Genomic DNA, 26188 nt, shown 5'->3' with positions numbered 1-26188 from the left:
GCCTTCCTCTGCATACATTTCTTTTTCTTTGTTTGTCACAATATTCCTTTGTATTCATTGTTCAGACTCAACAGTCGTGTCCTTATGAAATTGGTTCTAGTTTACATTTATATTTTACTGCCTCCCATAAACAGTGATTAAGATTATATCAGACTAAACAAAACCAACCCTCATTGAAAACTGAGATACTCGTGTTCTCCTAAGTAAACAAGAGCATTATCATACCCACAGCAGAATTGCTTATTAATGTAAAATATAAAGGACAGAAAAGTTGTAATTTCAATCTTAACCATAATTTCCTTAAATCCCTAACCGACCAATCACCTTTAAAGTACTGTTTTTATCCAAACCCCGATTGGTCTTTCCTTCATCAAGTCCCGCCCCACTCTGGCTACAACCAGCCCCTCCCCTCCCCGCTCTCTGCGGCTCACCTCATCAAACACACACATCACTGGGACAGGCGAGGCGGGGGTAAAACAGTAACTTTAACCTTTTCAAACAACCTACACTGACCAGAAAGGGTCTGACACAGCTGGGGCGTGAAAGACGATGAACTGCTTAGTTTTTTGAACAAGTGTGCTCTGCTGCGTTTCCCGTGGCATGAAAACACACTGCACGCGCCAGATTCCGTCACGTTCACTTGTTATCTGCGAGCAGCCACGATGGTTAAATGTCCTGTTTAATGGTCGAGGTATGTAGACTGATTTTACAGCTATGTCGGCTGCGTGCCTGTCAACAGACACCTTTGTACTCAATGTTATTTTGTATATCAGGCCCGCCGTGACATAACGAGACATTAACTGTTACACTGTAACCACCTGCGAAGTGTCGCAAATCTTAAAACGAGAGTTTGTCATTGACTGTGTTGTTTTCTGTCGGCTCTTGATACGTCCTACAGCGTAACAGCGTTCTTGTAAGAGTGTTGTAGTTTTCTGTTATGGACATTTTTTAAAAAAAAAATATTCAAAGTGACTCCACTATAAACTTGTTTGTTTTGGTAAAGATAGTATATCTTTGGACATTTTATATCCTGTGTACAATAGTGTTACGTTGCCGTGTTTATTGCTGCCCCGGATCACGTCAGTGTATTGACAGATTTACAGCAGTCTACCTGCAGCCTGGACGCTGCAGACAACATCCAAGGGTTTGCTCTTTGTCTTTGGCTGTAGGCCGCTGTGCATGTTAAATACAGTAATAAAATGCCTTGTAAATTATTTCAATTTACAAGGTGACAAGAGAGGCTGCATTATGCACATGAAGCCCTGGTAAAGTGTTCGTGCAAGAGCTTAAATTCAAAGTACACGCAGGGTTGCAAATTTGATTATCTGAGGATGAAAGAATTTTCTCAACTTTTTTCTCGTCTTTGACAATGCATTCCAGCACAAAGTTAATAATTGGGCTTTCTGACATATCTCTTGATTTTCCTAATTGAATGTGACAAAAAACAAATCTGAATTGGGAGCTTTACAATGGCATCTTTATGCAGTCTACAGCCAAACTCCACCAGACTTAATGGTTTTTTTTGCAGCTGCCCATCAAAAGCACTAAGTAGCTGCTGGGAGGACATGAAGAGTGATGTAAACTCAGAGCAAGAAGTCGTGGAAAATACTGACACAAGCGGGCATGCTGTAAACATTCCATAGCCACGTGGGCTGAATGAGTGAACGGTCTTTGCCTTTGGTTTGCTTCCATCCGCCCATTTCCTGCCTACCAGTAAACAATGTTTGCTAACTCAAATGTGAACCCTACGACTCGAGGTGTTACCCTAGTGTAAGCAAAAGTGTAAAGTTTAAATTAAATGAAAGTGGACATTGACCAATACCAAGTAACTTGTCATGTATCCATCGGATCACCAAGTTTACCTGCGTTCAGTTTAATGTCAACATGTGTGTCTTTGCCCTGATGTTTAAAAAGATAACACTGCTCAGTGCACTCAGTCCAACTCATCCTCTGTGCACACACATGCCAAGCTATTATGACTATTACAGCCATTACTAACTATTATAAATAGATGACCTCAATTGGCTAATGTACCATGCTGAGTCTGACTGAGCTGCAGTTCAGGACTTTGGGTTGTAACTATGTTCAGGGGCTGATCTCAGATCAAGATATACAGCGGCAGACACCACGCCGTCGCCACACATCCATTATAACTCATCAGAAAAAGATGATCGAGGCTTTGCGGGCTGCTGATTTTAAAAACGGGGTCTGAAAACAGCCGTGACATTTTACAGTCCGCAAGGCTTGTAAAAGAAGCAGCCACACAGCTGAGTTGTAGAATTAAGACTGGTGATGGATGTTTTTAATCAGACTGATTAGGACTGATTTTATGCACAGGGTGAAACACCTTTTTAAATTAGTTTCTTTTTTTTTTTAATTGATATGTTCTGTATGTAAATGTAAAGGTTTGGTACGGTTTGACGCTGTCTCGATAAAGTTTTGAGTGTTTACGCTAGGATTGGTGTTAAACTTACAATAACCGGGTCACTATGTCTGATTATTATATGTATTTTCTAAAAAATGGTTTAAAAAAAAAAAAAGGGATCTTGTGACTTGAAATTGATACGAACACACATTTGGTAGAGAATGACGAGAGAGAAAAAAACAGACAGCTGACTGTGAGGATGTGGAAGCATGTGATTAATGTGCAAATTATTGGCAGCTTATGCCACTGTGCTGCCTGACCCACTTTTTCCGGTGTCAGTGGCCCAAACACAGACCTGTTGCTACTGAAACAGCCCATTTTCAGGGCTCACTAAGTTCACCTACCCTATTTTTCTTGCCATGATGTTGACTAGTCTTCAAACAGATGCCTTCTTTATTCAAATGAGTTGCTTATGATATGACCTACACAGCATATAGTACAAGGGGGGGAAAAAACACTTTGAATATTGATTACTGTTGGCGAGGATATGAATAATGAATGTGACGAGCAAAAGTGGGTTAGAAGTTTGAGATCATTTAGATCTGGAACTAAATCTTGCATGAGGATGAGTAGAGGACTAAAGAGTAATTAAAATGATACAGTAGGTCTTGAGGGCTTGTGGGAAAAACTGCGCAGGCTGCCCGAATAGCACTTGAGCGTGAAAAAAAAAAAAAAAGGTCTTTGGCCTCACACATGACTTTTAGCACAGTATCTATTTCTTTGTTAAGGGTCACCGATGCTCTGTGAAAGCAGTGTGTATTTGTGGCCGTTGAAATAATAACGTCAGCCTCTTTTTCTTTTCTTTTTTTTTTTTCTTCCCCTGTGCTACAGAGATGTGAAGCTGTCACGTATGAATGGTTGGAGCAGAATGTCGTACAGGTTCGCATGCTGGGTAAGAACACTACTGTACCTGAACACTTCACTGCAAAAAAGTAGTAGATATTCTGTGGGTCAGCTGTGATTTAGTGATGTGGGATATTTCCAAATATTTGGTAAGCGTGCTTCAGGCTCTCTCTTAACCTTTTGCCCAGTTTAATCTCCATGTCAAACACTGAGGCATACTTCTGTTATCTCTGTATACACTCAGTCTACACTGTCCACCTTCTGTGCACGTGTTTTGCTGGTGTACATACAGTGTTGCTCCGGCCACATTTCTTGTCTTGTTTCTGGTCGGGGGGGCATTAAGTTACATTGTAGCTGTGAAGCTAAAACTAAAAATCTCAGACCTTGAGGATTCGGTACCTAAAATGTAGCCACAATAATCTTTTATGCATATGTAAGAGTCATTTAACCCTCTAGACTGCCAAGGTCCCTGTACTCAGACTAGAGAAAAAAAAAAAGGAAAAAAATCGCAGCTGGTTGCAATTTTTTTCAAAGTAAATCATGTTTACTTAAAAAGGCCGTCGAGGTCAACAGGGACTGGAGGCCCTGACACACCATGAGCAATAAAAACTTATGTCGGGACATATTTTATGGGCAAACATACACGGAGCTGTCCACTTGCGAACGTGATTGGGCAACATGTTAATACCTGGTTCTGAACAGGTTCTCTGACACCTCCGTTATCGACAAGTTAACTGTTTGATAACATGAGCCCTTGTCACACAGCGGTTGTGCTATATCGGTCCAAATGGATGTTCTCGTTGAGCCAAAACTGTTCCCGTTTGGTCATTTATTCTGAGCAAATAGACGAGGCGCAGCACCTTATCAGTGCATGCATGCTTTCAAACAGCAATCCGTCCCCCAGGAATCAGCTGAGGGACAATAGCAGCAGGGTTAGTGGGTTCACCGTCCCAACTCTCCCCTTCACATACACATTCAGTGTGGTAATGCGCACAGTTCAGTCGACATATGGTCACAGCTCAGCTTGGCCATTTAATTGGACCACCGCTTCTGTCTCGGTATACAAGCACGGGACGGCAATCGAGTGATTGACTTGCGTATGTCCAACGACAAGACGCTGTGGACCGAGTAAACATTCAAGACATTGTTCTGCTTCTAGCTTTCTTTGTGGGAAAGCCTCACGTGTAAGTATAGCTGAAGTCACCGCACGGACGTTATCTAGAAGTTACTTAGATGATCATTCAAGAAAACAGAATAATATGTTAATGAGAGCAGCTTCATTTGGAATTCAGCTGCATTGATGGCCACTTGGGCTTTTCTTTTTTAACAGAAAAGAGACAAAAAGATGGAATGCCGTTTGAATTTAGTTTAGTGTATACATACACTAGTGATTCAATCCCTGATTGCATTATCTTGATATGTTAGCCTGGTTTTGAAAAGCTTGATTTCATAAGTTTTTGGTCAAACGATCACAATAATATGTTTGTTTCTAGTGTCGTGTGAATGTGCTCAGTGACACTGGAGGGATTTAAAGTTCAATTCAGAATTCAGGTGCGTTCTGAGAGCAAGTGTTGTGCAACCCCAAACGTAGGATTCACAAATAAAAGAAAAGTTCACTCTTTGAAATACTTGCACCAACACAAACAAACAGAAATGCAGATTTATTGAAAGAAAAACGTGCCACTGTTTTCTGGTTGCCCAAGATGAGCCATTTCATTTGCTGACTGACCCAATTCCCAACCTCCCGACCCTGCCAGGAAGCGTGACCAGTTCAGTTTGAAGAGGATCAAAAAGATGAGTCCGTTACACACGCACAAATGCATAAAACACTGCATGTTGCACACTGTGCCTCTTGTATGTATGCACAGCTCTCTTCACGGGGTCCAGTTTGGAGAATGAGGTCGTTTTTGAAAGTCAGAGCTGGGGAGTTTGAGGGTTAAAAAGCAGTCATAAATTGAAGAGTAGAATTAAGTTGGACTTAAAGTCAAGGCTAGGATTGAAGTTAAGCAGTTGGTTAAAGGTTAGGTGCAAGATTAATGGTCTCGTAAATATAGTTGTATGAATTTGTGGGAGAGAAAGGGGGGGGGGTCATCTTGATTTGGGGCCAGCAGTCCACTCTGCCAGAGTTAACTCATCGAGACTCCCCCTGACCTCGTTGTCTCACTGATCTCTCTTTCTCTGTTTCTGTCACATGCCTTTTTATCGCGTATTCCCACAAATCTGAGCTCCATGGCTGCACTTAGTCTAAAACTGATTGAAGTTACACGTGATTTAAGTTTGCATCGTCATCTCATCCCGAGCTGCGCTTTGTTTGTTCCAGTCTAGCCTTAAGAGCGCTAAGAAAGATTTGAAAGTCAACTTTCTCCTGGCATTTCATTGAAACATGCCTCATGTATTTGAGGATTAATCTTAAAAGGGAAAATAGATGAAAATGGGCTTGAAGCAAGAAGCAAAAAGCAAAAAAAAAAAACAGTGTGTCGTGACCGAGAGCTATTGACTCATCCAATTCCTCAGGTGTCCGTGCAGAGCATCTGCTCAGTTCACCTCATTCTTTAAAAGTAAAGTTCAGTCACCTTTACCACTAAATGAACCCATCCAGCGTCTATATGTACTTTGATGCAGGAATTGTGAATTTCATTTGTAGTACAAACCGTTTAACATGAACATTTGCAGTTTTTTTTTTTTTTTTTCCCTTATTTGGTTGTTCCTGAAGACAAAAGAAAAAGTGCCTACGTGGGCTTGAACAGTCGAATTGGAGGTGTGGTATTGAAAAGAAAAGCCTCAATAATCTTAAAAAGAGACATGCGGGAATATATGTCCCTTTACACTGTACGCAACAAGAATACTATATTTTACAGCCCTGAATGAGTTATGGCGATCAAATGTATATTTCCCTATGTGCCTGTTCACTGAATTACGCTGCTGTGCATCATCACTCTGCCTCCCTCTCAAATTTTCTCACAGTCCGTATCTTTTTTTTATCTCGACGCTCTTTGTCTAATGATTTCTTGCAGTGTTCTTCCTTCTGATATGTGATGTTCAAGGCTATGTGCCTAACTGAGTGTGTATATCCGTGTGCCTCTGCCTGTGTGTGTGTCTCAGTACTTTAGTCTGCATGTGACGATTTCTCAAGGGAACATTTCCTTGGAAAAATGTGACGGTTTTAGCACTGTGTCCTCTGCGAATACTTGCATGTAAAAAGGAACACGCTGTTTTACTGAGTTACAATGGCTTAATTGTGCGCACGTGGATTAATATGGTGTGTTCAAATGTCGCTCATAGAAGAGATAAAGGAAGTGGCGTTTGGTTTCAACATAGGTTTTGTGGTATTGAAAAGCTGTCTCACTCTTTGTGTAATTAGAATAGGGTACTGGAGCAGCTAATGCAGTTCTGGGGTAAATCTGCCGCTTCTTTGACCCAGTGTGAACACACTCATGGCCGCATAGGTGAGCCCTGTGCTAAGAGGGCCGTATGATAACCAGCGTGATGTTATCGGTCATCAAGGACAGCTGATGTCAGGCTCAATGAAACCAGATAACCCCAAGAGAGACCGAGGTTGATCTCGTCCTGTGTCACAGGCCACTGTTTCAGCTCAGCACGTTTGCAGAACACACTGTGCTATAGAGCGGGTTCCAAGTTGGGAACCCGTTACTACGCTTGCATTAGCTTTCATGAGTCCCAACCATTTTCCCCCGTTTTGTTTCCACCTTCCTTTAAACATCTTCCAAGAAATTCAGTGAAATCCGGCTCTTCTGCCTCTTTGAGAAAAGCCTGGTTGTGTTCGAGCCTGAGGCTGGTTAGTCACCTGGACAGGGGAATTAATCAAAATGAACCCGCTCAACTCTTTCTTTGCCAGTGAAGCCTAATGAAGGATGACTCACAGGATGTACCTCGTTTAACCTTCAAGAAAACTTTCTTTCTCTTCTGCCGGAGTATGCTAAAAAAGTTTGATTGATACTAAAACAAATAGATAAGCGACCTAAATAAGTAGTAATTCGCTGCTGTTCTCAGTTTATTTTTCATATAATTTGAATTTCCGTCTTTATTTAATTTAATCTTAACAAAAAAAAGGTGATTTGAGGACATTACCTTGAAAGCTTTATTTCACCTTTAATCTCTTCTTTTTTTTTTTTTAGATCAAAGAATTCGCCAAATAACTGAGAAAAGAAGTAGTCAATTCCCGCCTTCCACTCGCAGTCCTGATGCTCTCATCTGCTGCTAAATGCAAAATCTGTACATATAGACTGATGAAGGTGCGTGTAGCCCTGCTCCCACTGAACTCACCTCGAGACAGACTCAACCACAACGTTTCACACAAATCCTATTGGTCTCTCATCGGGGTAGCAGCACATCGGCAGAGTGAGTGACTGTGTGTGCGAGCTCGGCGCGGGGAGAGGAGGGGCTTTTAGACTCCACAACAACACTGAGGAGAGTGATACTGTTGAGAGGATAGAGAATGCGGCAGAAGGAAAGAGCAGACTAACAGGGGTGGACTCTGGGAGAGAAGGATTTAGACGCATTCACTTCATTTTTCTGGCTTTTCCCAGCTTCACTTTTTTTTTCTTTTATCCATCATCACTGCTTTGCTCTCATCTCTCTGTCTCTCCTGCTTTTGACTCTGTCTTTGGTCTTTGTTACTCTGTCCTACAGCTATACTTGCTACTATCTTAGTTCTCCCTCTTTCTCTACAATGGCTACCTGATGGTGAGCTGTTCCATCTTCCTTGTCTGCTTATCACCACCATCTATTTTCCTGTCCCCATCCCAACTCCAACCCCCATTCAAATTTGATCTTTGTTCTCTTTGCACCTGTCTGTTATCCATCCATCTCTTCGTGGTGTTTCAATGCCAGTACTGGAGGAGCTGTGGGGCCCAGATCTCATGATGCGAGACTCCGGTCTTGGTGTCGGGGTCTGTCCAGACGAGCCCCCTGGCTCGCCGGTGTGGGGACCTTTAAGGACTCCTCCGGTTACTTGTGGTGGCCTGTCACTTGCCCTGGAGCTTCCGGCTCTCATACGGCAGCTCAGGGCAGCCTGGAGAGCTCGCAGGGGGGGGCCCCAGGGGCCGGAGAGAAGTCAAGGAAGCACTTGGGTGGAAGCAGAGCAGGAGGAGGTAGAAGAGGTCAAGCAGGACATTGACAACAACAGTGCTCACCTGGAAGGTAATGTGCAGATGAAACATGATCCAACACCAGTATAGCTTTTGGGTGTCAGATTTGTGATAAATATTTAATATTTAATGTATATTGTCTGTATAGTTTGACCCAACATCTGTGCATGCTACATGAAACACTACAAGGATCGCAGAAACACATTGAAATATTAAACCATTTTTTAGTTTTTTGCGTCTCAGGGTTTAAGCCTAAATTTAGTTCATTTTGCTTTTTATGTATCTTTTTATTTTAATTTTTTTTATTTGAGCATTCTCTCCCGACTCTGTGCCCGGGTACACGCTTGCATTTTTGACAAGCGCACGGGTGTGACGGATTAACTTTGACAGGCGCCTCTCGGGCCGCATGTTTACATGTGTGTACGTGACGTAGGCTGAGGTTCAGAGTGGTTCAGGCGGCCGAGCAGATGAGACGGTGAAATGAGGGATTTGTTCTGTAAATCCATGGTGTCCAATAAATAAAGCTGCGGTACCATCTGCTGAGCTGCAGCTGTCCTAATGACACTGATGTGACATCATCAATCCAGCTTGTGTCTGTGTTTGTCCAGTGATGCCAAGTGACGATGTTGACTGTCTGGACTACATTCATTGAATAAAGAAGGGATGTTTACCGACTATAAGCTGATATTCCACGTCAGGTGGTTTAACAGGAATAAGGTCGATCTTTATTTAATCATATTTTGGATCTGATGTTATGCAATCAACCTGACTGGTGCTGTCAAGAGTTATTATTATTTATTTTTTTTTGATAAAGGTGATGCCATTACTACCCAGTTATATCACTGTGATGCAGTGCAAGACTGGAGACTGAAGGCCAAGGCTGGCAATAAACCTAAATAATCAGCCAATGACTGAAATGGAACAATCCAAATTTAATTGATTTCATGCCCAAGTGATTATTCATTCTGAGGGGAATTCCCAGTTGTGACTCATGAGGTGGAAGATGGAGGACTGCGTGTTACTCACTGTCTGTGACTTTCCCCTTGTGCCGTGATGACCTCATATGTATACGATGATTTCTCCGAGAAGGCGGAAGACTATCGACACAGTATCTGACTGCAACTCATAGAAACACGTCAAGACACCGCTTGATAAGTTGTCAGCGGCGATAGTGAGTCACCGTGACATTTAGCGTGGCAGGGACCAACACGACCCAAAGTTATGTTTTCGAGAAATGAGAGGAGAAAGATTGTTCTGCGTGTCAAAAAATTCTAAATGTCAACAGTAAAGTTTGACTGTGGTGTACAAAGATGAGTTTTGAATCTCAATCTCAAAAATATACTTTCATCCTGACATGACATGTTCATTCTTCAACTTTTGCCATTTATTCCTGAAATTTATACCAACTTTACTCTCCAGAATGTTTGAGAAACTCTTCCTCCTGGCTTTTGTTTTTTCTTCTTCCTTATATGTGCTACGTGTACTACAAGTTTGACGTTACTTGTGATAAAATGATGGTGATAGAATGATCTTCCTCCTCTTTTTAACCTGAATGTGGGCCTATCTGGACACACTTCTCTGTGCCAACACGTGAAGGATTGGTCTGAACACTCATTGGACAGACAAAACAAAGGACGATGTTGCTAGTACCTCTTGATGGCCTTTCTTAACAACTTTATACTCGATTATCCACCATTCAAAGTAATAAAACGTTTTCTGAGGTGTAGCCACTTTCAGCAGTTCTGGAAGGAGACGCACACAGCTGTTTAATCTGTGTTTACCTCAGAGAAGACATAATAAAAAAAAATACAATAAAAATACAATTTTTTTTATACAACCGTTCTGCCTCTATGAAAAATAATCCACAAATTCCTCAAACAAATGTGCCGCTGTGCATTTAAAACTGTTTTTATTTCAGTTTGAGCACTGCTGCATATGCCAGCAATGTTTTATAGTTTTTTTTACTGTCAGTTTTTCAAAGGGAAAACAGCCCCAAAGCACAGTTTGTACCCCAAACACCCTCCGACTCGGTGAGCCAAGTGAACATTTCCCTGTCAGTTCCCTGTGTCTGTATGCGTGGGAGGTCCGTGCCAAATATGCAGTCATGTTTTTGCAGTTTGAAAAACAGGCATTTAACCTCATTTGCAAGTGTGTGTACACACACACCCAAGGCGAGTGTTAATGCATGGATGCACGTGGAGGCACGTGTGCGTTGCCGCCTATTTAAACGCTCTTTCTGCCTGATTCGCTCTTTCGTCCCTAATGACCCAGTTTTGTGCAGCGTGGAAACAATGACCTAGTTACCACTCGGTGAGTTACGGGGGGAGAAAAAAAAGGACAGGATCGGGAGAGGCGGGTGGTGAGACGAAAGGATGGATCAGATGGAGAGATTCGTGGAGAGGTTCAGTTGTTGATATCAAGGGTGACGCGGAGACGGAAGCCAGAAGTAGAGCAAGAAATGAAACGTAGAGGGATGAAATACAATAGGAGTAGGAGGATTGGTGTGAATGTATGCGTCTATAATCTGTGGGGGTGTTCTCCAGAAGACGTGTTTCATCATTTCATCTCGTCTGCCAATGTGCAAGATGAAAAGAAAAAGAAATCCTTCCCCCTTTTCTCCCTTTATTACACAAAGTAGGTCCATTTAACATGCAGAGTCACTTTCCCCGATATTTGTTTTTTTGAACTGCGTACATAAGTGGGGGATTTTTGCCAGTTTTCCACAATATATTTGATGCACAGACATCTTTCCTTCCTAAGAAAAAAGAAAAACGACAACAACACCTGCCTGCCTGCAAACTTAATGCTTTGGCAGCCCATTCACAAGGCAGGCTGTGGCAACTCCAGGGAGTTACCACAGTAACGATGAACCCATTACCAGCTGCTTTTAGCATCTCTTAAGCAGGAGTCACAGGGGTGATGTGAACTGGCAACCTCACAGATATAATACGCTCCAGTTGCTCACTGCTCACTCAGTAAATTATTCAGTATTCCCATAGTTTTTAGTTTATTCAAGTGAAGATTTCATGTGTGTGTATGTGTACCGCCACTCAAGGCGTAGTTTTGTTGTGTCTTGTTTGTCACTGGCCTTGGGGTGTGTGAATTGCACATTTTTATTTCAGGCTTCAGTTGTGCTATTGTGTTCCTTCTCTATCCGGTAGGTGCTCATAAAGCAAGTAAGCATCTGCAGACATTTGAGGGGGAATGGAAACGTCTTGTTCAAAACACTCGATGCCCTTTTTTGGGAGATATTGTAACATTTTGTATGTCTGAAAATCATTGTACTGTATACATTTCATTTTCAGTGCTAAAGGCATTTGTTTAAGCAGGTGTTTAAACAATGGATACCGTGTCCTTGCCAGGCTTTGTTTTTTTTTTTTGCAGGAAAGTACCTCTGCTTAAAAATTAGTTTAAAAAAAATTGTTATCGTATGAGCCTGTGGACCAATCCAAGAGGAAGTACTCCCGACATGCCCCCATGACAGCTGCATAGTGGCATGAAATCCATTTTCCTCAAGCAAATTTGGATCACATGCACTGCGTCCTAGAAATTCAGTGTTTTTCATAGAGCCTGATTTAAGAGGGATGCTTAATCAGATTTTATGTATCTGCAAGCTGCACAATTGTGCTCTGAAAGATCTGCTGGATGCTCTACTTCGATTAGTGTCTAGCCGTTAGCGCCTGATGTGCTTCTTTCGTGTTTCCTCTACCAAATATCTGTATTCATCTTACACCTTTTGCCATCTCTTACCCTCCCCTCTTTCTCTCTCTTCCCGACAGCTGATGGCAGGCTGAACACTGCTCATGCTGGTGTGTTGCTGGCGGAGAGACGAGGCTCTTACCCGCTGATTGACCTGAGGATAGTAAAAAGTAAGTCTCCTCATCGATTTCAACATGCTTTGTTGGAAATTGAACCGTTGTTTGTGCAAAGGTTCGTCTCATTTCTGCGCTTAACCAGTTCAAACTCCATTTCCAGAACAATAAGGACGTTTTCAAAATCTGTAGTTTGTCCATTTGGGTTAGCCTTACTTTAACAAACACAGGCACAAAGAGACAGATTTTCAGTGTTTTGTTATAAAATACCCTCAGATGTAGAATTTGATGTAAGCAACACACTCAAATGAAGTTGGGACAGTTACTCCTTCAGAGGCCACAACCCGTCCTTGCTCGTAAAAGACAAAAGTCTTTGGTCATTGCTCCTTTAATACCCAATCCTGACTCCCTTGCATGTCACCAATTAATCTACTGATCGTGGAACCTTTTGTCTTTCTTTGCCTTTCCTCCAACTTTTTTCAAGTGTGTTGCTGGGATTAAATTCAAGTAAAGAATCAAAGGTTCAAACAAATTAACAAAGTTGAAGATTTTTTGTCACATTTTTTTAAACAAAAATCTAATTTTTCCAGGTTTTCTGGAAATGAGGTATCTTATAATGGTTTTCTCTTCCTTGTGTTTAGTTGCTGCCGGTTTAGGATCTTTATAAATTGCAGGATGCACTTGTCTCTGAATTACAGCCGTAAGGCAGAATTAGCCTGATTGCGCATTAGACGCGTGCGGTTTTGCTGCATGCAGAAGGATTACACTCTTTTGAGCTGGGACCCGTATTGTAAAGCAGGATTTGGGCTTTGCAGGGTTTTCAGTGTCACACTCACCCCTAACAGCATAATAAAAACACCATAATAACCAAAGATATGAATTTGGCCTTTTGTATGCTTAAAGATGTGAATAGAAAGTTAACTTTGGCTTAGTTGCAAGTCTATAAGTCTTTTTACTTTTTACTAGTTTGACTGGACCATCAAACACCACCAGCTGAAAGAATAATTGTCTATAAACACCACAAAGACAGTTTTGTAACACATGCATTTAATAAAATACACAACTTAATTGTACTATGTCAGAGGTATTAGTTAGTTGATTAATTTACACAATCAATCAGTCAGGAGTTTTGTATGTTTGTTCGTACCAGTTTTTCATACGGCGGTGTCAATGACAGTAAATTCTTTGATTCTTCCATTTCAGCCAGTGCCCAGCAGGGGGAGGTAGAGTCCGGCACCAGGAAAAAACTGAAGCGCCTGCTGAGCTTCCAGAGGTACTGCCACGCCTCCAGGTTGCTGAGGGGGTTGGTTCCCCACACCCCTGGGTCCCTACACTTACTGGATGATGACTACCTTGGACAGGCAGCTGTGAGTGCACACGATCAGATTTACACGCAGGCCCAGAGATAGAAATATCCTCACCCCCTCTGTATCATGCACGAGAAATATATATGACACTGATGAGTTCTGACTAACCATCTGCTTTTCTTTACAGCACATGCTATCAAAAGTAGGCACATGGAACTTTGACATTTTTCTCTTTGATCGTCTTACAAATGGTGAGATTTAACCCTAACCCTTATGATGTTGTTGCAAGACTAAAAATCAAAAGTTTTTTTTCTTTCTTCTTCCTGCACAATCTTTTAAATATTACTATGTTGTGTACTTTAGGAAACAGTCTGGTGACTCTGATGTGCCATCTCTTCAATGTCTATGGTCTCATCCAGCACTTCCAGCTGGACATGGTCAAACTGCACAGGTTTCTTGGTAAGCTTTTTGTCTCGATACCCATCCACCCTCTGTTCTGCTTAGTTTTTCCGATAACATCAGCTATGATATCTCTATATTTTAGGTTCTCGATTTAAGGTTATTATTCGCCTAAGAACTAATTTTTGTTCCTCTACAACAGGGGTGTCAAACGGCCCTTTCATGGACCAGTTTGACACCCCTGCTCTACAATGTATGTTTCAAAGTTTCAGTGACAAAATACTCAACACATAAATATCTCTTAAGAATATGTTAAGGTATGCATCCTTGGGCAAGATACTGAACCCCATATTGTACCTGTATTTGGTTCCTCTTTAAAAATGAATAAATCAAAGTAGTGCAATGCAATTTTACATCCAACGAAACACTGGAATTTCCAAACAAAAGTACTCTGTGGATCTAAAACAGGGGATGCTGGCTAGAAACATTGTTTGACTTATACTGGCGCTGCAGTGGCTACTTTCAGGCTTATTCAGGTGCTGCAGTTGCTCTCCTCCAACTGCGCTGTCTGTGAACCACCGCTGTGATGTCACAGTTTGTCCTGATTGGCTTAAGGCTTCCATGAAACACACACGACGGATGATGCGCCTTTCTTCTCAGAACTTTAGATCCTTCATCTCTTCTGGTTATTTCTTCTTAAGGGGATTAGTGTGATTTGATCTCCTCCTTCATCTAATTTTCTGGATTTATAGGTCCCACACATCGCAGTTTTAACTTCCAGCAGACCAGTGCAAAAACTCTTCACTTTAAGAAATGATGCCTTTAGTGATTAGACTTTTTTCCCATGTGAAACAGAAGTGTCCGATTCCCTGGGACTGTAAATGGCAGTTTTATTACTGTTTTTAAATGCATCTCTTCAATCTGTGCGTCAGGATGTTTTGTTTTTCAGGCTTTGACTTTGACTTTGTTTTTCCAGGCATGGTGCAGGAGGACTACCATTCCCAGAATCCATATCACAATGCTGTCCATGCTGCTGATGTCACTCAGGCCATGTACTGCTACCTGAACGAGCCCAAGGTAATAAGCCACACACATCCTCTGTCGTTCCTCTCTCATGCACTCACTGCATGGCTTCACCAGACCCGAGTGTCGTGACATAATCTATTAGCTGCGCTTCCTGAGCGACGATTCACGCTCTCTTCGCCTCAACATGACACCTCTCCAGAGCCAAAAGATTCCCATGAAGCCCTCTGAACAGATTAAGTGTCTCTGCGTGTTTTGCTTTTTCAGTGAGTGCTTTTGTGTCCTCTGTGGCTCCATAAAGCACGGCGTGATGCACCTATTTTGTTAAAAGCACTAAATGAAATTCAGTATCACAGATGACTGACACCCTCGGAGAGGATGACAAGTCGGCAATATGCTGCTCTGTCCTTTACTCACCATTAAGCATCAGCTTTCATGCTATGACACACAGCAAGGCTGGTCATGGAATTGAACCTGTGACAGTAATACAACGATACAGGTTCATTTAAATTTGGAGATTAATTTATTCTTAACCTGAAACAGAAATTTATCTGCAACTATACTTTAATTTATTTCAGCAGATGCAATATGCAAGCTGCGTGTTCTTAAAGACAGTCCTTGGTTTCTGTGTCTGTTTGTGTGTGAGGACTGTGTGACTTTAATTTCGTCATCATTCTAAATTTAAAAAAAAAGCAAAACATACCCTGATAAGGAAACCAAGAGCAGAAGCACAGCGCGATTACTTGCTTTGAGAAGAGACTTTGATGACTCTTTATTTTTCGAGATAATCTTGGTACGGGTGTTCCTCTAATGAAAGCACCGACCCTCCCTCTTTGTGTGTTGTAGCTGACGGAGCAGCTGACTCCCCTGGACGTGTTCCTGGGTCTGATGGCAGCGGCGGCCCATGACGTGGACCATCCTGGGGTCAACCAACCCTTCCTCATCAAGACCAGACACCACCTGGCCTCCCTCTACCAGGTACACGCAAACGTGCTGATGGGTGTCAGCGTGTGGGTGAACATGCTGTAGGTTTAATCTCTTGTCTGGAATACATTTTGGATGTTTCTTATCCTGTGCAGAACACATCTGTGCTGGAGAGTCACCACTGGAGATCCACCGTGGGCATGCTGCGAGAGTCAGGCCTGCTGTCCCACCTGCCTGCTGACATATCGTAAGAACATACACGCACATAAACCATACTCAACCTACTTGATAAGATCCCTTTGTAAGTTTGATAAGCTTTGTGGCACTTCTGTCTTGCAACATTCTTGAGATTCATTGCACAGCTTCAGGTCCGGTGTAGTTATTACGTAAACACCTTACCGGACCACCATCATTTTTGCTTTATTTTATCAAACGAATTGCAATTTCCTTCCCTCACCTTTTCAGGCAGGACATAGAACAGCAGCTGGGCTCTCTCATCCTGGCTACAGACATCGGCCGGCAGAATGAGTTCCTGTTGACGTTCAGAGAACATCTGGACAACCAGGACCTGGACCTTCAGCAGGCTTCACACAGACACTTCATGCTGCAGGTGCATCATCCATCCACTTTACATCATACGAGACCACAAATTCTCATTTCTATCAAATTGATAAACAGTATATGTAAAAAAAAAAAAATCCCTTCAATCCCTTCAGATTGCTCTGAAGTGTGCAGATGTCTGTAACCCATGCCGGGTTTGGGATCTGAGCAGACAGTGGAGCGAGCGGGTGTGTGAGGAATTCTACAGGCAGGGTGAGTCTGCTTTCTGACAGTTTGAATCAAATCAAAAAGCACTTTATGTTTTATCTTTATTTGTCGAAGCTATATGTAGCATTTTGAAGCATACATTCTCTGTCAAATTAGCTTCTGTGATACTATTAAGACTGACATTAAATTAACTAAATGGCGGAGCTGCCTTTATACTTAGACGGTAGACGGTTTTGTAGAGTGCAATGCAAAGGTATTTGATGCTGTGCTATTCAGCCTGGGATAGACACACATATGAACAGATGTCAGGACTAATAGATCACCTGAGCATCTAATGCTGTTCCTTTGTGACCTCTAACAAACACTCAGTCCATTCAAAGTAAGAAGGGCCCAGTAAAGATATGGAATAAAACCAGGCCTGAACTTTGCGTGAAACTACATCCTCCTTCCTAGTCCCTGTCTCCGGTTATACTCGTAACACACTTAAAAGTTAAACAGTTTAAGTGTGCCGTAACTTCTCCTTTCGGAAGGAGCAGCAAAAGTGCAAAAAGTAAAAAAGAAAAAAGTTGAAATCCGTTGCTCCCCAGTTTTCCTGCTGGCATCGCTGCTGGGTGGTGAGATGGTGAGACAGATGTCTGGGTGAGGTTATTGACATTATTCCAGCTGGCTGTGCACTTTGTTGTTACTCGTGATATTTTAAGTGTTGCCAAACATGAAGTATTCCTTCATTACTCCCTTTATCTCATTAGAACTCATGACTCACCTGCCCAAGTGGACACACCTCAGCCTTGGCACCGTGGCACAAAGCTCATGACTTGTCCTGAAGACTTTTAGTCAAGACTAGAGAAAGAAAGTACTTCGAGGAGCACTCAGTTTATATGTAAAATCCAATGCTTAAGAATTATTGGTCACATTTCTAAAAAAGATGACAAGGAATAGGGCGTATAGTAGTAAATACATCAAATTAGTTTGGTTTTACACATGCAAGATTTTAGAGAATATGCATCTGTAGGTTTTCAGCTCCACTATTTTTCTAACGCGGACCAAAAACAAGCCGGCAAAACCCAAAGAGAAAACCTTGAATAGCAGTTCTTCAAGCAGCTCTTAATAAGTCTCTTTATGCAGGATAAAACAGACCAGTTTGCATTCAGATCGTGTTCTTCTCTTTGTGGGAGTCTTTTTAACCAGATAGGCTGAGTTACTCAGCAGAGGAAAAGCTAGAACTGGTGTGCTTCACATAGCAAATAGTTGTCGCTACTGAGTTAAGGTTTTAAAGATCACGTCCTGGAACTCAGACGTAAAAACCTTCAGCGTGGCTTTATCTGTCAGTTGTCAGTATGTCTTATTGTTTTGTTCTTGGGGCCACTTTGTTGAATTCTCGCTTTCTTAACCCGGTAGGTGACCTGGAGAGAAAATTCGATTTGGAGATCAGTCCTTTGTGTGACCAGCAGGCGGATTCTGTCCCAGATATCCAGACAGGTAGGTACCAGACTGAAAGCATGCATACACTCAACCACAATTTACAAGGACTAATAAATGTTCCCAAACACAAATATACAAGCTGCAAAGCTGTATGATGTGCACATAACCAATGATGATCGCATGTCTCAGGTTTCATCTCCTACATCGTGGAGCCACTGTTCGAGGAGTGGCACCGCTTCACCGAGCCCAGCCTGCTCAGCCAGGCTATGATGGGCCACTTGCACAAGAACAAGGCTTGCTGGAGCCGCCTTCGGTATGCCCACGAATCTTCAGAGACACCAATTGAGGAGCCTGGAGGAGATGGGGAGGCAGAAGACATCCCGTAATGCTCTTCTTGCTTCTCGGGGGTGTTTCTTTTTCCTTTATTCGTGGAGGAGAGGAGTTGATTATCAAACTCCGAGTTTGTTCTCCAGAATATTTCCTCCCACAGCCGGTTGCTCGTGAGCTCTGAGAGTGGGAGCGCTTGAAGGGAGTTTGTCCGAGTTGTTTAAGAAATGGCTCCCTCTGCTGGAGCAGCGGAGCACCACAGGAAGAAAGCAACGTGGGGAATTCACAGTGGAGCTAATGGTTTCTAATCTTAGTAAATAGATACAAATTTTGAAATGCCTTTTTCTTTAACTCTGCTTCAAGTGAACTGAGAAAAATGGATTAGACTTTTAAGGTTTTGCCTGATGGCAGAAGAGGAGAGTGTTGTGCTGCTAGAACAATGAAACAATGACAAAGCCAAATCAATATACAAGTCAGCTGGACTGTGCTGGAAAAACGAAAAGAGGATTCTATAAATATATCATAATTATGCGCTTTTAAACCTTAAGAAAATAAATATTAATCTCTTTTCACTGTTTTTTTGTTTTTTTCAACTGCTTGCACTCCTGTTGGAAGCTTTTTCCTACCAATATCTCACTTGTCTACCGTTCACTGAAGTGCGTTTTTGACTTGAAGCACTAAACTTGTACTTGTCAAAGTACTGCAAACTGTCCCATTCACAGTGTTTTATCTACGTGAGACGGACTCAGCCGATCGATGGGACTGGCAGCTCACACTTAAGTGGCTTCAGCTGCTTCGGACCAGGCTTCTTCACGGTGAAAGGACAATTCATTTAATTTTTTTTTCAAGTTTTTCTCTTCACGTAATATTAGAAGCAGTATAACCTGTACAGCACTTCACATGCCAAAATATCAGCAATGTTTTCATCTCTTTTTCCTGAGTGTGATCATTGGGAAATGTAACTCATCCTCACTCCGATGTTAACCTCTGTGACGGCTGAATACGCGCATTCAGTTACAACCTCACTTTACAAGCTCATACACAACAAAGCCTTAACAGCAAATTGGTCTGTCAGGGAAACGCATACAACATCAAAATGCTCACTCACAGTTTCTGCCTGTCGCTCTTCAGTCATACCAGCATAGTGACACACACACACACACACACACACACAGTACTGAAGCAGCTTGTTTCCTGATTGAACTTTCACCCAGTATCAGGGTCAGATTGGATGTCAGACCCAGTAAGCATTGCCAAGGTGCCAAGTTACTGTTATGATTATTAAGTCAGTGCTCTGTTACCTCTCTGGGGCTTTTATAGTCCTCTCTTGTTACACTTGCAGCAGGCACTATGTGCACTATAAACTTTGGGCTGATACGTACCTGTAGACACCTCCAGATTAAATGTAATATACTCTGTGGCCAATATCAAGAAAGTGTATGCTATCATTAATATAAAAACATTAAATCCATTGACTACAATTCTATCAATGTACGTGTAATCTCAAAGGTGAGACCGATTATGCTTCCTGCGACAAAGTGTGTAGTATTTGTAAATACATAGACGTTTCAAGTATAAAATGTTCAACATATTTTGGATGGCTCTGCTTAAACGTGTGCTTGCTGAGGTTTTCAGATTTAAGATTCCTGCGTGGTGTGTTCGACACTGTGTGCACAGTGTTTACAGACCCTGCAGCCCATGTCCTCCCTGAGCTGCGGAGGAGATTTAAGATTCTAGCCAGTTTTCTGTGAGATAATCAACAAATCAGACACCCAGACGTTCACAAAAAATAATCTGTTTCTAAAGTCGCTCGAACTGTGATTTCTGCCTTTTCTATGAGGTGCAGTGCAATAATGTCAAAAGTCGCTGGTCAAGTTGTAAGAAAGCGGCCACTTTCATCTCTGTCTACAGCTCTGGTAGTTATCATGTAAATGGTTTATGTCTTTATATGGCACTCTGGAGGTCACACTTTATGGAAACCGCACTACTGTCACTGTTTCGACTGTCTTTGGAAAGCCCGACACTGTTAATGAGTGTAATTTGCTGAAAGACGCACTCTCGCTTCATTGAATTGAACTAGAAAGTTTACAGATTCAGTCTTGTTTTGATTTTTTTTTTTTTTTTTTTTTTTTTTTTTTTTTTTTTTTTTACGGCTTCTGGGGCTGAGAGCAAATCTGTTTTCAACTATGGACTGGGAACGCAATGAGACATCATTATATGAATATACTATCTTTAAAAAAAAAAAAATGCTGTATCATATTCTCTCTGAGTCATATGTGAACTGTCAGTGTAGACCTGGTCTGGACGGCAGGCCTCAGGCCACCTTGTATTTGAATACCTCTCAGAATTAACACTGTTACAGGGTGACGGAGCCATACTGGTTTTTACAGAAGAACTACAAATGCATACTGTATTTCACACCGGATTGATATTTTATAGGCTATGATTAGTATCTTCAGTCAGTTTTAAAATTAAAAATCTGCAAATTAATGTGATTTCAGAAAGAAATTTTTAACAATCAAATCAAACTGTTCTTATGCTTTTTATACATTTGATCTTTTACATTTCACACATTTTTCAAATGTGTGACTTGAGCAGCTGCTCCGTCCAGTTCACTCCATTAAACTTCATATTGAATGCTAGGGTAACTAAATAACTGTTGGCAAATAATTTGTTACATTTCTACTCCAGATTTCTGTATCTCTATTCTACCTTCTCCTGGAGCCAAATGGTTTGAAATGTAAAAGTTTCCGTTTCCTCGTTCTTTTTTTTTTTTGTTGCGTTTGTAATTTCATGGGTTCCGACATGTGGTGCACTTACGAGGAGTCCTTTAAAGTTCTTAAAGTTTTAGAGAACCTAATCATCAGCAGCAGGTTACTTGTTGTAATTATACTTCTGTGTTTATCATGCCAGCTACATCGTGACCTGGATTCTAATCTTTCAAAGGAAGACCTCGTTCTGGTTTGTGGTCTCTCAAGTGATCCGAGCAGGATCCCAATGTGTGTAGGATTTTGTCTGGATTAGTCACCTGACTTCTCAACTGTATACTTGTTTTCTGGCAGCCACCCACTGAGCACTGTGAAACAAGAAAATAAATCTTTGTAATGTACTTCAAAGCCATTGAGAGCTCTGTGTGGACTTGTGTGTTAAAATGCTGTTTTTACAAGGGAGCCGTCACAGGGAAAGTGAAAAATGACCACTAGATGGCGTCAAAATTGTTCCAGGCGGTCTTCACGGGAATGGCCAAGGGGGAGACACTTCCATCGCTCATTGTGGCAGGGGTTGCCTCTCCCTGCTGCTTTGTTTACAGTAGACAACATGACGATTTCTGTGATGTAACCCTAGCTTCAGGGCCATGAGGCTAACAGGTTTGTGTCAACAAGAAACCTTCAAGGCAGACGAGGGCCAAGCTTAAATCGCAGGGCACAAAGTTGCGTTTAGTTGGAGTTTGGAGGGATAACAACAGAGAAGAAGATGATAAATGAGTCACACTGTTGAATCATAAAACTCAGATGCTGCGGGGAAGTTGCCCCCCCCCCCCACACACACACACGCACACACATATATAAATCCTGATTCCCAGATTAGAGATGTAAGATCCTTTTTTTTTCATGGAAAAATTATGGCGAGTGAAGAATAAAGTAACAACTGTAAATACGGGAGGGAAAGCACCTATGCAGACAGCCTGCATCTCACTCATTTGCATGACTCGGATTTGCATTGCAAATTAGGCTTGTAGATTGTTTCAGATGCAGAGTCCACGATTAAATCACATTACACTTAACCAGGTGACTTTTCTAAACTTTATCTTGTCCAGCTGGTACAAATAAAGCCCTGCAAGTAAACCTTTTTGGGAACTTTAGTGTCCTGCACGAGAAGACACACACGCACATAACGGCAGAAGCACTCCACACAAGATTAAAATGATGCTTTTTATCTGATTCTATTCATTGGAGGATGGCGTCAGACATCCATTCATGCTGGTTACTCTGTCTTCCACTCATACACACACACACACACACAATTCACCACAGTCTGTCAGCATTCATCCACCATGTGTCACTGTAAATATTGACACTGCAAACAGAACCCCCTCTTATGCCCCTTAAATGACAGTCAGTCAACCCCTCCCTCTGTAAAAACATGAGCTCCATTAGCCCACTGTGCCGATAACCATCTACCTCCAAATGCAAGCGAGGCTGTGTCCCCGACACATGATTGCTTTTTCTTCTTCTTCTTCTTTAAAAGAAAAAAAAGCAAACTAATCACACCTGAGTCGGCTCCAATGCACCATAAGATGAAGAGTAAAGTCTGCATGTGCAGAAAGTGAAAAATGAAACTTGTGGTCTTCGTATGCTTAGCCTGTCTCATTTTGTATGTCTGGCTACAGTGCTCTGCACCGAAAGGGTTAATCTTCAGTTGTTAGTCATCCTCACTGTATGTGTCCTGGTTGTGTCCCCTGTGTTTGCGTTATCTGTCTCTTAATTTCTTGCTTTGAATAACAAGACTTAATGTCAGTTAAGTTCAGTCCACACACTGAGACAACAACTTGTGCCTCGTATTTAAGCAGAAAGAAGGAGCAAAGCATGTGTGACAAGACATATGAAAGGATTTCCCACTCTTTCCCCTCTACACCGCTGTCACGTTTACTTTAATACTGGCCAAACATCACTTTATAGGCCGGATAAGTTGGTCTATTTTCAATTTTGTGAAAAGAGGAACTACTGCAGACCCCAAACCAGCAGGGTGGGACTGCAGCCCCTAACGTTACCAGTTTATTTAACAGAATATATATCTGTGCCCAGTTATGACACTTCTATGCCCCCCCCCCCCCCCCCCCCCCCCCGCCCAAGTCATGCCATAGGAACAGTTGAAATGCTAAAATACTCTATACTTTTTTTCTAATACTAAAAGTAGAATATTTACATTTTTCTCTCCTTAAACAAATCTACAGTATTGCGAGGGGTATACTGTACACAAGGTTCCCCTTTTTCTTCTTCTCCGCAGGCCCTTAGAGTTTGTTCAAAGTACATACAAGCAGCTCCAGAAATAACCCGTTTTTAAATTTCTACGGTTGTTCTTTTTTTTGTCGGGACATCATTTCAAAGAGTCATCTGGTTCTTAGCGGCTCTTAGAATTGGTCACGTGTGCAACAACACATGACATGTTTCACATGTTACTCCACATCATTATAAATCTTGTCAAAAAACTAAGCAAAAATACAGAAGAAGTGTTAAAAACATAGTACATCCCCATGGCTCAATAACATGTTGAGCCACATTTTGAGATAATCACCTAAAGTAAATGTTTTCTGTGTGATGTTATCTGTCTCTCACACCATTGTGGTGCAATTTCGGCCTCACAGTCTCACGCTTCACTCGAGAATACTTTGATATCTTGAAGAGTTCACGGCCGACTCAATGACTGCAAGGCGTTCGGTTCCTGCTGCCAAATTAGACCAAATCATCACAACTCCACCGCCGTGCTGGACGGTCGGCATTGAGGTGTTTGTCCTGATTTGCTTTGGATTTGTTTGGATTTTGTCAAATGTGGTGCTGTGCATTAGATGGCAAAACATGGTCTTGTGTGTCTAAAGGACAGTGTTCCATACATTTTGTGGTTTGTTCAAATGCAAACTCTGCTGCTGCTCATTTTAGAGATAAGAGGCTTTCTCCTGACAACTCTTCTAAACAAGCAGTTTCTGTTCAGTCTTTTTCTAAATGTGCCGTGGAGAACTTTAACATTTGACCTGCTAATTGAGGCCTGAAGAGTCTGAGCAGCCGCAGTAAGGTTGCACTTGGTTCTTCACACGTTGCTTCTGCATTTTTGTTTAGCTTTTTTTTCTTTTTTTAACAGATAATGATGAAACAGTGTAACATGTCATGTGGTGTTGCTAATCTGAGGTATGTATGACGAAATGCACAGCGATCGCTTCAAGGGATCCGTGGAAAAAAATAGATGGAACACCCATATTTGTATCAGGTTCGTGAAACATGTCAAATCTTGAAAGCTTTGAGGAAAAAAAAGTAACTGTCGTCCAGGCGGTCATACAAGTATTTCAGACATTATTTTGCTGTGAAAAATATTCTAAATCGAGGGCATAATCGTGTGGCGTAAAACATGTTCTGAACTAGATGTTTTACTTTTGTTTTTTTAATTTTTTGGCGGGTTTACTCTTCTCTACGTCCCTCCTTTTGAGCATCTCTGTGCAGCAGGTGGTTTCCAAGCAGCATGCTGAGTTGTGGAATGACTAAAGCGAACACTCAGGGGAAAGAAAGGGTTAATTTGTCATGCAGTACTGAGATCTTCAACATGCAACACCCACACATCCAAACAAATATGGACACCATCAATATCCAGGAGCAGCTCTTGGCTCGGTTTAAATCCTTCTTGACATGATACACAACCCCAAAGCGATGTGCCGTGGAAGCACATTTCACCTGCTCCATTTCTGTGCGCGGTACAGATGGACAGCGAGAGCCTCACATCTCATCGAAGTACAGTCATTTGTGTTCATATTTTTTACATTAAGGGCAAAACAAGCGGGTTTTTTTTAAGGCAAGTGCTCGCTTCCTGTCAGATTTGTTGCCTACTTTCAACAATTTGCATACTGCAAATATGTATAAGAATGTGTAGGCAGATCAGAGGCCTTTTAGCAAATTAAATTTCATGGACGTTCAGCTCATCAATAGATTCACAAGCAAGAGCCAGCTGCCTGATTTCAGTCAGGGCCTGCTTACATGTTCATTTCAAGAGAAGCTTCAGGGCCTTGCGCACAGTGAAAGTGTTCTGTGATATTTGACAAAATGATATGGTGTAAGTGGGTTGGATCTGGTTTCCTGTCTTTTACTGATAAGTCTGTTGTTAACATCTATTACCCCAGTATTGATACAGAAAAGACTGTGTGTTTTGTTGCTCTGAAAACTAATGAGTTTGCTTATTCTGACTGGAAATTTAAGTAACTTTTGAGAGCTTCTCGCTTTGACACAGTGGACCCTATTCATCACATTCATGATAAAATAAAATGAACAACTGCCAATAGGCTCAAATTCTAGCGAGGTATATCTAATTTCCTGTGTCATTTAAGATTTACTGCTGATGATAAGTTTAAAAAACACTTACAGCAGGCCTTTTGTTGTGTGTGTGTGTGTCATTATCTTATACTCCCAATTCCTCATGCCTGCTGAGATAATATGAGCAGTTTCCTGTAAGTCATGTCCTCTCTTGTTATTTCAAGTAAAGATCAACCTGCTCAGCCTGTTCCTCTTGTTTGGCACCATCAGCCGAACCATATTGCTGTCAAAATCACAATTACACGGGCTCAGTGATATTGTTGCTCCTATAAACAAGCCATTTAGTTGTGGATCAATCCATGCGTGCCGGTGTTTATTTTGTCTAGATTTGGGGGACGAGTGTAATGTTTGTTTGTGGTTTGCATGGCCAAATTTCACGGTGGGATTGTATTACTGGCTTTAAACCTCTGACACACCCTGGAGAACTGCAAATTATTTTTTTTTATTTACAAGTTCTACTCCCTGCAGGAAGCTGTACACGGGTCAAATGTAAATAGGCCACCAGGGCACAATTTACCCAGCACAGTGATATGAGGTCAGGAGTCGAAATAATGTAACAAAAGCTTCAATGCACTGAAGCTTACTGCAAGGTTGAGCAGGCCACAGACCGGATACCGAACTCCAAATTCATTTAAAAGATGTTCAGGTATGACGGGTGCCGTTTAAGATTAATCACTGATTCGGATTTCTCAAAGTTGTACCAACACACAGGAAGTTTGAGAGAGTCCAGCATATGTTGCTCCACAAATCCATGTTT

The 26188-nt window shown here is 41.8% G+C and overlaps 1 protein-coding gene across 8 annotated transcripts; it reads left to right on the top strand.

Annotated features, from left to right (window-relative positions):
- Positions 1–440: 440 nt before the first annotated feature.
- Positions 441–21469, top strand: LOC142374936 (3',5'-cyclic-AMP phosphodiesterase 7B-like). Of its 8 annotated transcripts, none has more exons than XM_075458811.1 (15): positions 441–691; positions 3257–3317; positions 4762–4819; positions 4972–8428; positions 12156–12245; positions 13392–13555; positions 13683–13746; positions 13859–13954; positions 14871–14971; positions 15764–15895; positions 15997–16088; positions 16307–16451; positions 16558–16654; positions 18008–18088; positions 18221–21469. In XM_075458811.1, the coding sequence occupies exons 4-15, from the start codon at positions 8113–8115 to the stop codon at positions 18415–18417; spliced, it is 1575 nt and encodes a 524-aa protein (XP_075314926.1). In that variant the 5' UTR covers positions 441–691; positions 3257–3317; positions 4762–4819; positions 4972–8112; the 3' UTR covers positions 18418–21469. The 8 variants fall into 8 exon arrangements, with proteins under 8 accessions (XP_075314926.1, XP_075314931.1, XP_075314925.1 ...); XM_075458816.1 differs by having other exon boundaries at positions 4762–7972; positions 8120–8428; XM_075458810.1 differs by lacking the exon at positions 4762–4819 and having other exon boundaries at positions 8120–8428.
- Positions 21470–26188: the final 4719 nt, after the last annotated feature.

Source organism: Odontesthes bonariensis, chromosome 24, assembly GCF_027942865.1.
Source record: "Odontesthes bonariensis isolate fOdoBon6 chromosome 24, fOdoBon6.hap1, whole genome shotgun sequence".
NCBI lineage: Eukaryota > Metazoa > Chordata > Actinopteri > Atheriniformes > Atherinopsidae > Odontesthes > Odontesthes bonariensis.
The sequence above is the reverse complement of the archived record's forward strand: the minus strand, read 5'-3'. Positions and strand labels throughout refer to the sequence as shown.